Source organism: Rattus norvegicus, chromosome 1, assembly GCF_036323735.1.
Source record: "Rattus norvegicus strain BN/NHsdMcwi chromosome 1, GRCr8, whole genome shotgun sequence".
NCBI classification, from domain to species: domain Eukaryota; kingdom Metazoa; phylum Chordata; class Mammalia; order Rodentia; family Muridae; genus Rattus; species Rattus norvegicus.
The window spans coordinates 268,449,689-268,467,370 of record NC_086019.1 but is presented as its reverse complement, the minus strand read 5'-3'; the positions used below and the strand labels follow the sequence as shown (position 1 = coordinate 268,467,370).

Here is a 17,682-nt window from a genome sequence, read left to right as displayed (position 1 = left end):
TATTTACATCCATCATTATAGCTTCAGTTAGTATACATTTAAAATTATTTTATTTTCATCTCAAATGTTGCCCCTCCTCCCAGTGCTCCCCTCGAAGAGTTCTTTCCCCTCTCTCCTCTTCCCTTTGTCTCTAAAAGCACACCCCTCCCCCGCCCCCGGGCATTCCCTCCTCCCTGATCCATCAAGTCTGTGGGATTGGGCCCATTCTCTCCCACTGAGGCCAGACAAATCAGTCCCCTGCTACATGTGTGCCAGGGTCCATGGACCATCTCTTTGGTTGGTGGCTTCGTCTCTGGGAGCTCCCAGGGGTCCAGGTTAGTTGATATTGTTGGTCTTCCTATGATACTGCCATCCCCTTCAGTTCTTTTACTCCTTCCCCCAACTCTTCCATAGGGGGTCCCTGACTTAAGTCCAGTGGGTGGCTGTTAGTATCTGGATCTATCTCAGTCAGCTGCTGGTACTCTTGAGGATAGTCATGCTAGGCTGTGTGCAAGCATAGCATGGCATCAGTAATCCTGTCGGTCATTTGTTCAATCTCTGCTCCATTTTTGTCCTTCCATTTCTTTTAGACAGGAGCAATTTGGGGTGGAAAGTTTTGTAGGTGGGTTGGTGCCCCCATCCCTCCACTGGGGGTTCTGTCTGACTTCTGGAGGCGGTCTCTTCAAGTTCCCTTTCCCCACTGTTGGGCATTTTGGCTAAGGTCACTCACACTGAGCCCTGGGACCCTCCCCATTCCAGATCTTTGGGACTTTCTAGAGGTTCCCCCTTGCCACCACCCCTGGCAGTTGCATGTTCATTCTCCCATAACCTCATGCACTTAAGCAGTCCATCTTCATTCTCCTCTACTATACTCTTTCCTAACCCAAGTAACAACTTGTCAGAAAACAGAAGTATGCCAAGTGTAGTTATAGTTGAAGATTCAGCTAGCTTTAATTTGCAATTCATTAACTCCCATTCCATAAAATCCATGAGCATGCTCACCAGACATTAACAGAGCCAAACAGTGGGTTTTGTAAAATTGAAACAAACATCAATACTGAAAAAAGCTGATGAGTTAACATCAGGTTACTTTTTAAGGTTTCCTCTGTGTGTGTGTGTGTGTGTGTGTGTGTGTGTGTGTGTGTAAGAGGGAGGGAGAGAGAGAGAAGGAGGGAGAGGAGAGGAAAGAAGGAGAGACAAAAGAATTGGTACTTCTTTATGGAGACCCAAAGAGAGCATTAGATCTGCTGGAGCTGGAGTTACTTGATACGGGTACTGGAAAATGAACTTGGGTCCTCTGGAAGAGCAGCAAGTACTGTTAACCCCTGAACATTTCTCCAGCTCCAGGTTACTCTTCTATGAAGATTAAAGCAGAACGGGTTTGCTTATGCTGACAAAGATAGGTTGAAATCTGTTTTCAGGACAGATTGGTCTATTTTGGGCATTTATTTCCTTCCTTGAGGTTTCACATTGATTAAGTGGCATTGTGTTAAGGGGGAGAGGTTGGGTAGATGTTGGGCATCTTCCTCTGTTACTCCAACTTATTTAACCAGTGAACCCCAAGGTTCCACCTCTCTCCCCTTCTCCCACCCGAGCATGAGTGATATAGGCACAGGCCTTCAACCCTGACTTTCTATGTGAGTGATGGGAATGCAACTCAAGTTCTCATGCTTTAGCAAGCAGCTTACCATGGTCTGTCTCTCTAGCCTGGATGATGAGGCATTTAACAAGAATGACTCCATTTTTGTTTAATAGTCTATTCTGTTGGGGTCCAGAAAAGGAACCAATTTAAAACAATGCCTCCTATAATGATTCTACTTTTTGTCTACAAATTTACTTATTCTAAAAATGCGAGTGGGGTTATATGTTCATCTGTGACTGGCTTTTTGTGACTTTTCATAGTTCGCCCATATTGCAGAGTGTTTTTGTAAGTACTTCATTTTGTTGTCAAATAACACCTGTCTGGAGCAGAATTGCTAAGACATACTTTATATTTTAACTTTTTAACCAATTGACAAATATTCTCCAAAGTGACTACCATTTTACATTTTAATAGTAATGACTGCAAATCTCAATTTCTCTGTAGCCCTTAAAAGGTTCTTTTTTAAAGGTTATGCAATCTAGTGAGTGGGCTTGAAGTGGCTTGGGTTTGTGTTAGTCTTGTGGTTAATAACAAGTGCAGCCATGGGCATGTGGTGCCCTGGAAGTCAGAGGGGACTTGATCCTTTGCAGTTGGAGTTACAGATAGTTTTAAGCCTCTGTGTGAATGTTGGGAACCAAACCCAGGTCTTCTGCAAGAGCAGTAAATGGCCTTAATTTCTGATCCATCTCTCCAGTCTGTTCCTTTTTGTCTATTTTAAAATTGTGTTATTTTATGTTTTATTGTTATATTGTATCTTTTTCTTCCTCCTAAATAATTGGCTTTTATCAAATACATTTGAAAATATTTTCTTTCATTCTGAGAAATGTCTCATTTATGTGATGGTACACTTTGAAATAAAAATAATTCATTCTTTGGGGGATTTTACTTGTTTTATCTAATTATTAGCATTATTAGCAGAGATAAAATTAGAGCCAAGTTTTTGTGGCTCTAATTTTATAAGTCTAATTTTTCTTTTGGTATTTAACCCTTTGTATAATAATAAAGTACAATTTAGTCTAGGGCAAGATTTAGTTTTTTCTTTGTTTTGTAAGTTTTTTTTCATATCTCACATTTAATAATGTGACTGTTTTGGGTTAATTTTTTGTTATACATTGTGTTATTTTAAAAACATTTTGAAGTCACTATTAAAAATGTAGAATGATTTCAGGAAGAATTCCTAAGAGCTCTGCTTTCTGATTTTTGACTCCGGATCTGATGCCTGCCTGGAGTCTGGGTCTGCAGCTAGTACAGAATTCTTCCCTTGCTGGGGAAGCCTGAGGCAGTTCAGTCCCTGAACAGATGAGGGCAGTAGTGCTTTAGTGAATGAGAATTCTTACTATTCTAAAAACAGTATTTTAAAGCTATAGATTTTCTTAATGTGTTTAACCTGTCTTCTTTCTGGTGATAGGTTATTAGGCACTAGTTTAAAGTCTTTGTAAAGATTCTTTAATATTTAAATTTAGGGACTTTCTCTACCCTCATAAGTTATTCAAGAATCTCAGTTTATGATCCCAGTTTGTAAGATGTGAATATGATCTGGGGATCAGAGTCTCCAAACTTAGGACATAATGTTCTCAAATTTCTATGGTGCATTTTTCTATTTTTCTTTAATTATTTCATTGCTACTTGTGCTCTTTAAATAGTGATAAAGTAATAGAGTGACACCTAATAGGCTGGTAAAAGCCAAAACTATTCCTTAGCTTATTCTAGAGACAAATCAACAGGTTTCAGTCTCATTATGAGGGTGGGTAATGTAGAAGTTGGACACATAGTTAATTCCCTTTCTTTTCTTCAATAATAAGAATTTTTATGTCATTTCAGAATTAGACCTGGTGGTTTTATTTTTTTTTATGGAATTGAATATTAAGCATGGATTAAGTGTTTCTTTTATTCTGTTATGGTTGTTTTCAACATAAGGAAAGACAGTCTGGAGAGATGGCTCAATGGTTAAGAGTACTGGCTGTTCTTCCAGAGGTTTGATTCCCAACACCCATAGCTACATTTCCAAAGGATCTGATACCCTCTTGGCACCAGACATGCACATGTTATACAGACAGACATACAGGCAAACCATTCATACACATTTTTAAAGGAAAGAAATAGCAAATATTGAACATTTGTTGTTTTATTTACCACTGTACTCATAAGTACTTTATGTATATTGTTTTCTAACTTTCAGTCTCCCAGAAAAGTAAGTAATGATTTTTTTTCTGCAGTTTCCAGAGATGAAAACACAATAGGAAAATAAAAATTTAATTAGGCCCACATTAGGTGCTGAAGTCATTATGTGTGGTCATATTCAATGGCAGTATCCTGCATATTACATTTTACAGAAATGGTATACCTGTATGGATCACTCTGCAGCTTGGTTTGGTTTTGAATTCAGCAGTATTTTGAAAGTCTCCTTTTTTTAATTGGATGTTTTCTTTATTTACATTTCAAATGTTATCCCCTTTCCCGGTTCCCCCTCTGGAAATCCCTTATCCCATCCACCCTCCCCTTTCTATAAAGGTGCTCCCCCACCAATCCACCCAATCCCTAAAATCTCCTTCTTGATTACTACTGGATAGAGATAATTGTTTTACCTCACAAATATATGTTTTAGTTTATTTAACTCAGCTAAGAAAACCGGCTGCCTAAGAAACCTCTAACTTGAGCCTTACTTGGCTTTTCCACTAGAGGGTGTAACAAATGGTTTTTGTTGTTGTTGCTATTAAAATATAATGTGTTTACTTCTTATAATTATCAGAGGGAAGTATTTATTGCATATAATTTGTATAGTACCCTTCCTGTTCTCTTTTTTTCTACAGGTTACTCATTTTTGGATCCTATGAGAGAGAAGCAAATGTTCATTGCACACTTGAGCTAAGCAGTGGTGTTTGGGAAGAAAAACAAAGGAGTTCTATTAAGACGGTAAAATGCATAGTTTTACATTTATGTAAGATTTATTCCTTAAGTATGCCTTTATTAGTATTTCTTTATTTCTAGGTTTATTGTTGGTCATAAATAAACAGTTACTATCTTTTTTGCTAACAGAGCAGCATCAATAATAAAATAGATCACCTGGAACTGGTAATGAGCAGACTGCATAAGAAGCAGTCTGTTCTGTCTTCTTTATAAAATGTCAACATTGTTCCAGTTAAGGAATCAGAGGTTATAATTTGTGCATGTATACAGGTGCACATGTGTGGGTCCACATGTAAAAGCCAGAGCTCCATGTAATTCCTCAGATGCCATCTACCCTTTCTTTTCTCAGATGGTCTCTCACTGGGCTGGAGCTCACCAAGTAGGTTAGATTGGCTGGCCAGCCAGCCGAGAAATCCACCTGTCTATTCTCCTTTCTAGTGCCACCATGGTTGACTTACAAAACAAAACAACATGGGTTCTGGGAAGTCTAACTTAGATTCCTCATGCTGAAAAGGCAAACACTTTACTGACTGAGCTATCGTCCCAGCCCCTAGGAGGGATTAATTTTCCTGAGTGCTTCAGATGCTTCACAGTGTTTGCTTTACTTACTCAGCAGGATTTTATCAAGAGTTACTTTTTCTGGGCCCGGATTCTGATGCTGGAGAAGCAGTTCAAGACAGAGGGATACTGTCCCTGTGGGACTAGTGTCAACTAGATGTGTGGTGTGGAAGAACACTGGGGTAAAGGAGAGGAAGCTGCCAGTGAACCTGAAGAGTGAGGGTAGCTATCTCTGCAACTTGACAGCTGCTACTATGAAGAAAGCAAAATGAAAATGATGCTCTTAGATCTTACTGTTGGGTACATCCTTCAATTTAAAAATTGGTAGCATAAATTTTTCTTGGAGAAATAGAATAATTTTGACCTGAGTGAGAAATAAAAATGAAATTAAACTAACAGAGGAGGATGGTCTGACTCACAGAGCTTGGTTATGAGAAAGAAACAAGAGTTGTTGAAGATTGTGAATGTGGTAGAAGAGGGGTTTTAAGAGTGTCCTCGATGTGTCTGTGTGTGTGTGTCAATATAATGTGTCTTTCTCTGACGTTTTGAGACAGGGAATCTTATTAAACCTGGTGTTCCTGTTTTGGCAATGCTAGCAGGTCAGGGACTCTAAGGGACCTGACTTTCTGGGTTCTATCCTGCCCCACCTCCCACCCCTTGCACTGGGGTTAGAGATTAGCATTGCTGTGCCCACCATTTCTTTTTTTTTTGGTTCTTTTTTTCGGAGCTGGGGACCGAACCCAGGGCCTTGCGCTTCCTAGGTAAGCGCTCTACCACTGAGCTAAATCCCCAGCCCCCCCACCATTTCTTTAAGTTGCCTTTTTTCTTCCTTGAGACACTTTCACTGTGTCACCCTTGTCTAGCTTGGAACCCATTAATATAGACTAGGCTGGCTTGATCTCAGAGATCTGCCTGCCCCTGCCTCCCAAGTGTCTGGGATTGAAGGTGTGCATCACTCCCAGCCAGCTATGCACAGCATTTATGTGGATGCTGGGAACATGAACTTAGGTCCTTATGCGTGTACAGTTATCTAATTAGCTATCTCTCTAGGCCAAGGTAAGTAGGCATAGAGGTCTCTTCTGTCTGTTCGTCCATCTGTCTGCGTGCGCTCTCTCTCTCTCTCTCTCTCTCCCCCTCTCCCTTCCTCCCTTCCTCCTTTCCCCCTTTCCTCCCCCCTTTCCCCTCTTCTCTTTCCTCCTGGTTGTTATTCCTGTACCACCTTAAAGTTTACATTTTCAATCAATTTGAAGTAGCTTCTCTAAGGAATGAAATAATATCTGGGTTTAGAGGTTGTGCCAAAATACATAACTCTAAAAAAGATTATTGTTTTGTCTGGTTAAATTTGGCTTCACTTTGAGTTGTTCATAATTTACCATTGCTGCTAGCATCTTCAGTTTTCTTTATTTTATCTTCAAAGGTAAGAGATTGGACAGATTTAATATTTTATAGCAAAGGTTAGTAAGATATTTAATTTTGAATTATTATTTTAGATCCTAGCATATGTCACAGGTAGTTGTCAAGAAAGAGTAATTTAACCAGGTGTTAAAAATGTCAACAACAGTGTCAACCAATAAATTGAAATTTTGTGAATTTAATAATTCCTAAGAAGGCAAATTATATTGGCAGAATTGAGTCATATAGTATGAGTAACTCTGTGTGTGTGTGTGTGTGTATGTGTACATGTGTGTGTACATGTGTGTATATGCATATGCTTGTAGAGGCTAAATGTCAATCTCTATTATTATGCTAGGGCTGGGGGGGGGAAAACCCTCTATTATTCCAGAAGAAAAACAGAACAAAACTTCTTTTTGTTCAGATGAGATCTCTCACTGGCCTGGAACTCACTGAATAGGCTAAACTAACCCATTGGCCAATGAGCATTGAACTCCAGAGATCTCCAGCACTGGAATTACAACGTGTGTGCCACCATGCCCAGGGGTGGTGGTTTTTTGGTTGTTGTTTTTGTTTTTTTATGTGTGAAATAGGTGTCAAATTCAGACTCTCCCTTGTTTTCACAGTAGGCACTTTACCAGCTGAAAAATAGAATTGTGAATGTATTTTAGATGGCTAGTTCATAAGAAAATAAATGTGTTTGACAGTTTCTTTTTAAGTTAATAGAAATAGAGGCAATAGGGGAGGCACTCCTGAAGTGGGTGTGTGCTAATGAGCTGGAAACAGCATATACACAAAGCACTCACCAGCAGACTGAGGACCCATTGTAGGTTACTCACTAGTACTGTCTCCTAGCCCTTGTCAGTCCTAGGCTGCTTTTGTACCTACTCTGTTGCTTGCATGTAGCCCACATGGGGAAATGTTTCCTGTCATCTGCCACTGTCCTCTTTTGTAGGCTAATCTTGATGTTGCTCTCTGCAGTTCCTACTCTAGCCACAACTCTTCCCTCGTGAAATAGCTATATAAAGATAAACGGAGGGGGGAAAGATTAGCATTACCGACTGACAAGATAGTGAGGCACGGAGAAGAGAAGTCTCATACCACTAATGATTAATGGTTGAGAAATCTGCTGCTGTCAGCTACACAGGTATTAATAAGTTTCTTAGACTATTTTGCAGTTTAGTGGCTGAATGTTCTGGAAGGAAAGAGGAGGCTGTAAGAGGAGGAGTAAGTGGCTGGTGATCTTTAAGGTCTGATTGACAAAAATTATCATGCCCTGTTGCTTGATCAAATCTCTGAGTGATTCCTTACTTCCCCAAAGATCAAGACAGGCGGCTTTATATGGCCAGGAAAGGGACCTGGTAAGCTTGGTGCCTTCATGTCCTCTCCCATTCTCAGCCCCAGTCACGCTAGCATTCAGTACTTCTGATTGGCCTTACTATGTACTATACATCTCTGATAATTGTATATCCTTCCTAAATTGTCCTAAAGTTCTTTCTTGAAAACTGTGACATGTGCTAACTCAGCTTGTTTCTCCATGTACATCTATATTCTCCAGACCTCTGCTTGTGCCAGGGCTTAGCCTGTTTCAGTAGAAAAACCCTGCGCCACAGGTTCCTGCGCATACCGCTCTGCGCTTCTGCCCTGGGCTCGCTCTCTCTGACCTGGCCGGTCACTCTCTCACTAGTTCCAGCTCCATCTGGCCATAGGGACTAGCAACTAGCGCTAATTTATATCAGTGGCTCCACCATTCTCCCCTAAGTACTCTCTGACCCAGGCGGTCTACGGTCCGTTCCAGTTTGGCATCTTGCCACGCTGCTTTGCTTTCACTCACAGTTCCCTTGGAGGGGTTGTTACCACGCCAGGCTCACACATCCCAATTCTGTAGCAGGCTTGGTGCATCTGGCCACCGCATCTTCTCTTGCCACATGAGAGAGCACACCACACAGTAACCTCTGATCCAATTGATAAGATATAATTTGCTCATCTAGACAGCACAAAATCTTGTACACACCCATCCCTTAAAAATATTCATAACAACCTGTATCTATGAGCAGAGAAGAATCTTAACATCTGCTGCCATGTTCTCCCAGTTCCTTCTCTTTTTAAAACTTTTTTCCCACCTATCCTGTCCTTCCTTCTCATCCAATGACAGGTCTCATTGTATCCTATACTTGCCTTCTTGCATAAAGACATTAATCTACAGTTTGCCATTGTTCAGATATATTCATGAACTTCTTTCCTGTTCCATTCCTGGGGTGTCCGCTGTTATTCCAGGTTCTCAGTGTCAGTAGTTTTCAGCTGTAGTTGATGGATGTGATACACTCATGGGAAATGAGAGTGGACTGGAGAAAGAAACCAGGGTATTCTTCCTCCTACCAGCTGGTTTATCGTTTTTTTTTTAAATGCCCCCTGACAGATATGTATGTCTGAATACTTGGTCCCAAGTTGGTGGAATACATGGGGATGATTAGTCGGTGTGGCATTTTGGAAGCGATGTCTCACTGGAGTCCTGTGGTGGGCTTTTAGGTTTCAAAAACTACAGGCCATATGCATTGAGCTCTCTATTTCCTGCTTGTTGTTACAGATGTGACCTTTCCATGACTGATCCTTGCCATCATATTTGGCCCACTCTCCTCACAAGACAAGACTCTATTCTTGTTTCCACTTGATGTTCAGCCCCAATAACCACTTAAGTCTATCCTTTAGTCTAAGGTTGATAGTGACCTCTTACTTTTGCTGGTATCTGAGTTTTCTCTTGTTTGGAATTCAGTTTTTCTCTTACCAGCAAGTTACTCCCATTCTCTCTTGCTTTCGATATTTCAGAATTTTTCACCTGCCATATCAATGTCAGCTACCTACAGTAGTCACTTCTGGGACCTTTCCTATCTGACAGACTCATGTGTTAAGTAGGTGTCACAGCTGGAGTTTTAGTTACATTTGTATAATTGTATAATTTGACCTATGTTGTTTCCAGCAGAATCTTCTGTTATAGTAAGTACCTTGATAGGCTTGGTTCTGCATTCAGTAAGTATTCTGGTAAGACTAAGTCTAACTATCTAGACATCAGTCTCCAAGTACTTTCCCAATTTTTCTTCCAGACTGCCATGATTTCAGCATGACTTTTAGTCATGCCTTGATTTCCTTTTTTCTTCCCTGGATATATTCCATTTCTTTAAAAAAAATAAAAATATTTAGGATGAGGAAATCTTCCAAATGAGATTTATTAATTAATGTTGCTTCTGTAAGGAGCTGTTTTTTCAGTGTGAGAATCTGAGTTTACAATTGTAGTACCCCGTGATGCATTTTCTTTCTGGCAGGACTAAAAGCATCAAAAGAATGCCTCATAAGTATAGTTCAGCATAGCTAAAATAAACATCTTGATGTGATTTAAAATCGAACTATCTTTATTTTGTCTTAGTTTTGGACAATTTTAGAAGCCTTGTTGGGTAATAATGAGTAAAAATCTATATTTCCAAATTTCTTTACATATTACTGACAGTCCCTACAAATGATTTTAAAGGGCTTTCTGAAAAACTTTAATTTTAAGTAAGAACATTTGACTTCTAAGTACATTAGACCAGATGCCTAGGACTTGGCATTTTGGTGTGTTTACTTAAGGCCACATGCCTGGCAGGTCGAATTTTGGTGTGCCTATTTAACCATTTGCCATTTGCAGTCTTAATCTTATCAAAAGGAAGAGAAAGATTAAAGCAAATAAAGCTTTATTTGAAAATGTCAGTCTTTTATGAAAACTTTGGTTTAGTTCAGCTTGATAACATTTGAGAATACAGTAGGGACTTGATGAAATTTTAACCATATGTAATTTATAATTGGTTTCTTAAATAAGGCAAATGCTCTAATAGTAAATTCTGTATAACATTTCCACTCTTAAAAGTTCATCTTAGTTAAAAATAACTGTCTTGGCTTTTTATACTCTGGTATGATTGTGAAATTCTGAGAACAAGTAAGAATTTATATTAGAATAGTTTACTTTAAATCAAAGTAGTCTAGTATACTAAGAATGAGGAGTCTAGGACACTGAGACACAATATGAGGTGTGATCCATGCTGTGATCCTTCTTTTTTTTTTTTTTAAGATTTATTCATTTATTATATATAAGTACACTGTAGCTGTCTTCAGACACACCAGAAGAGGGCATCAGATCTCTTTACAGATGGTTGTGAGCCACCATGTGGTTGCTGGGAATTGAACTCAGGACCTCTGGAAGAGTAGTCAGGTGCTCTTAACCACTGAGCCATCTCTCCAGCCCGCTGTGATCCTTCTTGACAAGAACGAGAGGTCAGCATTTCTGTGTGCATCGTGTATTACTGTTAGTAGCTCTGATCATGTCGGTTTCAGAGCAGAAGTGCCCTGAGCTTCTGATAAAGGAAAGTAACATTCTTTGTGGAAAGCTAGAAAATAATGTGTTAAAAAGGTGACAAGTGGAAGAAGCATCACAGTGTCCTTAGGGGTTTGAGAGAGAGACTATAGAGAGCACTTCAGGGTGGAAGACATAAGACCCCTCTCTCTCTGAGTATCTGAGTATACTGAGTGGGTAGAGTGAGCTGTCCAAGTTCACTAAAAGATTATGGTAATGCAGGAAAGTTATTCAAAACTAGAATAAGATCTTTATATAGAATCAAGACAGTAGAAAGTATGGAGGCTTTTAGAATAAAACATTTTTAATCAGAATCTCTGTGGGTTTTTCTCTGTAGCCTCAGCTGTCCTAGAACTCACTCTGTAGACCAGGCTAGCCTCAAACAGGATCAAAGCTGTGTACTACCACAGCCCAGCTCAGAATCTCTCTTTCGGGAAGATGAAGAGTGGCCTTTTTGGCAGCATGACCATGTCAAGGTCTAAATCCATCTCATCTATAAAGTACTTAATTATTCTGTAAATCAAACTGACACTGTACACAATCTGATGAGAGGTCAGGGCCTCTGTATTTATGAATGTCTGACGCAGCACTTGGCATGAAGTAGGTCATCAGTTATGTGTTTGTTGAATCTGAGTAGTAGAGTCAAGAATGTGATCTAGCAATGGAAAAACTTGACATAGAGGGAATGAGCATCTATGAGGTTGGTGATAATGGACATGAAAAATGGGACCAGCATTGCTCTGGATAGCCCTGGAAATGGGAGAGTTTTAGAGAAAGGAAGCTAGAAGGAACAGCTTTGAGGAGGTAGAAGAAAAAGCAGATATTCTGGACAACTTAGTTGTGAACTGGTAGGGACTGACAAAGGTCAGTCCAGAGATGAGGTTTTCTTTTGATTTGCTGTTTATTTTGTTTTTATATATTCAGCCCTATTATTTCACCTTTCAGTGAACTCTTAAATTCAACAGTTTATTTGTACCCTATGCCCTCTATTTAAGGTTCAAATAGGATAGGAGAAATTGTGATTTCATAATATACTGATAAGAATTGAAATTCATTTTGTATTTTGGCAGTGCTAGAGATCAAACCCAGGACCTTGCACATGCTAATAAGTTCTAACAGTGATCTGCATCCCCAACTCTAGTTTGTCTGTTTGCTTGCTTGTTTGTTTGTTTTTAAGGGCTGTTGAAGGGCCTTGGGAAATGATTCAGTGGGTAAAGTGCTTGCCACGTAAGCAAGAACTGAGTGTGTAAAAGCCAACAGTGGTGGTAGAAATCTGTAACCTCAGCAGCAGTTGTTGGGGAGTGGTGTTGACAGACTGACCCCCTAAAGCTCACTAGCATCCTATCTCTGAACAAATGGTGAAATCCAAGTTCAGTGAGATAACCTGTCTCAGAAAGTAGGTGAAAATGAAAATCAACTGAAGACACCCACGTGACCTCTAGCCTGCACATATACAAACATACACATAAAACACGTGCGAAGAAGAGCTGCTTGGAGAAAATTAAGGAGCTAATAGTCACAAAGCATAAGTGTCACTTTAGGTTCTATTTCGTAAGGCATTTACTTCACTGTGACCCAAGAGAAATGATGAGTTTAACCCACACTGTTTCAGGAACTCATCTTTTCAAAGTGTACTAATACCTTCTCATAAAATCGTCCTTCACTAGAGAGAGAACTCACTCTCAGACATGCACAGATGCTGAATGCAGAGCTGATCACAGATGATTCAGGAATGTGTTGAAGATACTGCCAGGCCTTGTGCAGTAGGTGGAATCCACCTCACTGCCCACATGTTCTCAGTCAAAGGTAATCAACACTCACAAGGTATTATCATGGGTGGCTGCCATGGAACATACATTAACCATATAATTCTTGTTAATCCCGTAAGAATAGGCATATCATCATCATTATGTATATAAAGAAAACAAGGTACAAAAAGATAAAATAATGCCCAATTAGCAGGTACCAGAGGCATTCTACAAACCCAGATTGAGTGTCTCTTGGCTGCTGCTCTGTTTTGCTATAACCACTCTGCTTCAGGTTATTCTGGATCAAATATGAATGACCATGACCAGGAAACATGGGTTCAAGTTACTCTGAATGTATTTTGTTTTGGAAGTGGTTACACAAACTTTTACAGCTCCAGGATGAAAAAGGAAAGTCATAAGTTAGCATAGATACCATTTACATTGGTAGGAAACACCAGGCAAGTAGACCACAACAAGTTGGGGGGAAATTTCCTCTGTAGATTTTTGGTGTTATAGTATACTTGGCTTTTGGGTTGGTTGAGGCTAGAGCTCTACTAAATGTAAACATTCTGAGAAGTTTAAAATTGGTGTAATTTTGTAAAATTGGGAGACTATTAAGCCAGATATAGACATTAAGACAGTTGGCTGAAAGGGGCTTGTAACATCCATGGATTTTTAGTTAAACACCTGCGGCATTTCATCTCCATAGTTAGGTTAGTCAAGCAAGTCCTCTGTGGGATATGTAACATGGATACAGCATCTTCAGAGAACATAATTTCACCTATTATATCTTCTCCACTGATGGTATCCAGTGTGCCTGGGTTCAAGTCCAAATTCTTCCACTCTAGTTGTGTGATGGTGAACTTCATCTCCTAGAGAAGAGAAGTAAACAATGGTCTGCCTAGATCAAAAGGCTGTTAAAATAACGCCATCTGAATAATCAATAATGAAGTTTTCTTCTTTTTACATTTGATTAAAGCCTTTGTTGATGCTTTGATCTGAAATAAATTTAAGTTTTATATAACCATTCTAGTGAAATAAAAGGAAAGAAAAGCAGGCAAAGGCTGAGGCTGTGGAAGCCTCTCCCTTAGTCCCTCAGCCATGCCTTCTAGTTCTTCCTATTACAAGGTCAGGAGGGCAAGCCAAATGTTTCCTGGGCATGACAGAAAGTGGTTTTCATTGGTACAAATTTCTTATTGATATAAAGTGGGATTGATACTGTTATTTTCTTATAGGCATTGTGTCTATACAACACATTGAAGAATACAAGGCTTATACCCAGTCCTTTACTGCTATTAGAAAACTAATCCGAGATGATTAACCATAAGAGTTAAGGATCAGATAGCAAATTCATGGCTGAAAATTTATTGTTAGAGTGCTTTCAAGATAATTTATTAATATAATTAACAGTTCCGATTGCTTACATAGTTAGATGGTTTTCAGCAACATCAGAAATTCACAAAAAGTGACATTTATTATTTTTTTTAATCATTTGTTGATAGCTGTCTGCTCCTAACAGCTCCCATTTGGTGAATTCAATGAAGAAATTGAACATCACTACCTCAGGTAGCCACTTTGCAGAAATTGCCTATTTTATCTACAGACAAAATACTGTCCAGAAAAGGACACATTGCAGAATAGTTGACTGATAATTTCTGCTGAGCCAGAATGATCAGCCCTTCATAATTCTGCTTTTCAAAAGTCTGTCAGGTGATCCCAGGCCCAAGGCTGAAGACTTGCTCTCACGTGTTGCTAACTGGGGACTGTGCAAGTAGACAATTGTCTCTTCAACCTGCCTCAGTTCGGGAAGCTGTGTTAGGCTTTCTATATAATCAGACAATATTGGTCATTCTCAGATTTCTGACAGGGTTGAAACTAGTTATAGTCTCATAGCCTACCCAGGCTGTTTAACTTTGAGAAGACATATTTATTTGGATAATTATCAGAGTGTATACAAGCTAGCCAGGACATAACATAGATGTTAAGCCTTTCTTAAGCTAGAATAGATAACTAAATGTTCTGTTTAACTGATAAAATGTTGGACTGGGTGTTAGGTGTATTTTATGCTTTATAAATTACAAATGATAATAGTTGTGCTCAGCTTACATTTGAGAGAAAAGCTTTTTTTTTTGTTTTGTTTTTGTTTTTAATTAGACAGAAAGGGTAAAGTGTCGGTTGATGTCTATGTGCAGGTGAGGGCTGGCACAAGTTAGGTCAAGGCCATGATTGGACAGTAAAAAAATAAGGGGGGGACAAAGCTTTTGTAAGGGGACGAGAAGGAGGAGAAGAGAATCAAGATGGAGATGGAGAAGGACGACCCAGATCTGGGTGGTCTTGAATGGCCCTGGGTAGTTATGTATATTTCTTAAGGGATGGATCTCTGTAGGTCAGTAGGTGGGCGGCTTATATCCTTATCAGTTTGTTGTGAGTTTACTGTGTGGATGTATTGTGGATTGAGAATCTAACATATAAATCTGATTGGTGGGCTGCAGTTGTTGAGTCTTGATTTCACTGGGTAGCTGGAACCAGAGAGTGTGAGGCTAGCAGAGAGCTGCCAGGAGAGATACTAACCAGAGACAAATTATGGTTAGTTCCATATGGTCCCAGGGTGCTGGAACTAACTCAAGAGACGAGCATGGCAGAAGGCTCTCGAACCACCTGAGTCTGAGAGTACTTGGGGTCAGCATGGAGCTGCTGAGATTAAAGTACCCCATGGTGCCATACGGCCCCACTGGTCCCGGCAGTAGCGTGGGATAAAAGGTTACCTTTTTTTTGTTTGTTTGTTTGTTTTTGTTTTTTTTAATATTTACTGCAACAGGGGTGCTTTTGTCTGTTTTTGAGATATGAGACCTAGGGCTGGAGAGATGACTCAGTGGTTAAGAGCACTTGCTATTTTTGGAGAGAATCTGGGTTCAGTTCCCACCACCTGATAGCCATATGATGGCTTAAAACTATCCGTAACTCCATTTCCAGTTCCAGCTATGTATGTCAGACACCCTGTTCTGCTTTCTGAAGGCAACAGATATATACATTGCTCACATACATATATGCAGGCAAAATATTCATAAAATAAAATGTTAAACATGAATTTAAATTTTAAAAACTATTTTTAAAGATGAGAAAGCCACGCAGGGTGTGGTGGCGCATACCTTTAATCCCAGCACTCAGTAGGCAGAGCCAGTTGGATGCCTGAGTTCAGGGATAGCCTGGTCTACAAAGTGAGTTCCAGGACAAGCTAGGGCTACACATAGAAGCCCTCTCTCAAAAAACAAAACAAACAAAAGATAAGAAAGCCAAGTGGTCGCTCTAACATAAGCAGATAAGCAGGTTTACTATAAGGAGGATGGTTTATTTGAGAGAATGACTCTGTTAGGGAATATGTAGATAGCTAGTGAAAAGGGGACTCGTGTCTGTGCCTTATTTTCAGATGATTCAGGAGAAAATATGCAGGAGGAAAGTAGTCAGGAAATATGCTCGGGATAAGTAGGAAAAGTTGTAACTCTTCTGTTATTACTGAAATTATTTCAAGATAAAAAGTTATTTTTAGAAAAGTATATTTAAAAATATCTTTCTCTATGCTCTCCCACAGACTTTGTAATGTATGCATCACTTTGCAGAAGTTCATTGTTACTATGTGAAGGTGAAGGGAGGTTAATTTGGGGACTCCAATTAAGAGCTGTTTTTCTTTGACAAGAATTTAAAAGGACGTGAGTGTTCTTTGCTGTTGTTTCCATAACAACCTCAGCCTTTGCCTACTTTCCTTACCTTTTATTTCACTAGAATGGTTATATTAGACTTAGATTTGTTTCGAATCAAAGCATTAACAAAGGCTTTAATCAAATTTAAAAAGAAGAAAACGTAAGTGTATTGATGGAATTATTTTAACATCCTTGAATCTAAGCAGAGGACCATTTTTTATTCCTTAGATCTCTTAAGTCATTTGCATTTATATAATGAAATTTTTGTTTTCTGTGTATGTCTATGCCTTTGTTGTCTCTGTAACTGAAAGATGCAGTCCTAATTTATCATTCAGTTACTTTAGAAACTAAGTTATCTGATGGCCAAGCTAGGGTTCTGTTTTGAGAGGCCTTGATTTTCAATCAAAAGGAAGTCTTTCTGAGGAAAGATTTTGGAGGTGCCTAATTTATATTTGACATTTATGCCCAGTTTCATTTAATCATGACAACCACCCAGTGTGCTAAGATAGTGGTCTCTTCTCTGCAACTTGGATATGGTTTGTTTCTCCTAAAGGTTAATGTGTTGAAAACTTGTCCCATTTTGGCAATATAGAAGATGGTAGATCCATAAAGCCATTGAAGCCTTGAGGGAAGTCCTTGAGTCACAGAGCTATTCTCAGAAAAGTTAAAGTAGCTCTCATAGGAACCCTGGAGCTTTCTAAAGGATATTATGAAGGAGCCCAGCTGAGTCCCTCTGCCTTCCTGCAATACTGTGTACTTTCTTTTATACCCTCCGCACTGTAGAAAGTAAGCAAGGCTACTTATTATGAGATCCTCAGGAGGGCTGAGCTGTACCAGCGAACCTCCAAAACATCTAAGTAAACTCTTTTCTTCACAAACATTCTGCTCCAGGCATTTTTTGGCTGTAACAAATATGAACTAATATATTCTCTTTATAAATAAATCTTACAAGCCAAATGTGATAGCATATGCATTTAGTCCTAGCACTGGAGGCAGAAGCAGGTAGATCTCTGTGTAGGCAGCTTGGTTTACATAAGTGAGTTCCTGGGCAGCCAGGGCAATATAGTGACACCCTGCTGAAGGGAGGAAGGGAAAAAAAAAAGTCCTCTAGGGCTAAATCACTTTTCAAATTTGGTAAAACTAATATGTAGAGACAGAAATTCAAACCCCACTGTGTACAAAAGTATCCCAGCTAACAATTGTCCTTCAAAAATTTTTTTTCAATATGCCATAACTATTTGGTAGGTTTTCACCTGTTCACTGGAAGTTAACTGCTAAATAGGTAAGCATCATTCCTGTAAGGAAAATATGTGCCTGTAGAGTCCGTGTGCAAAAACTTAATTTAGAATTCATTCTTGATCCTGTACAGATCTACCC

At 39.3% G+C, this 17,682-nt stretch overlaps 1 protein-coding gene across 2 annotated transcripts in view; it reads left to right on the top strand.

Annotated features, from left to right (window-relative positions):
* Positions 1 to 17,682, top strand: part of Pdzd8 (PDZ domain containing 8) — a 57,620-nt gene that overhangs the window by 25,553 nt on the left and 14,385 nt on the right. Inside the window, exons 3-4 of one of the 2 annotated variants that reach the window (XM_039110347.2) lie at positions 4,432 to 4,534; positions 5,145 to 16,011. In XM_039110347.2, the coding sequence (XP_038966275.1) occupies positions 4,432 to 4,534; positions 5,145 to 5,243 (202 nt within the window). In that variant the 3' untranslated portion in view covers positions 5,244 to 16,011. Of the gene's footprint in view, positions 1 to 4,431; positions 4,535 to 5,144; positions 16,012 to 17,682 lie in introns of those variants that run through there. The other variant, NM_001107446.1, reaches the window with a different exon arrangement.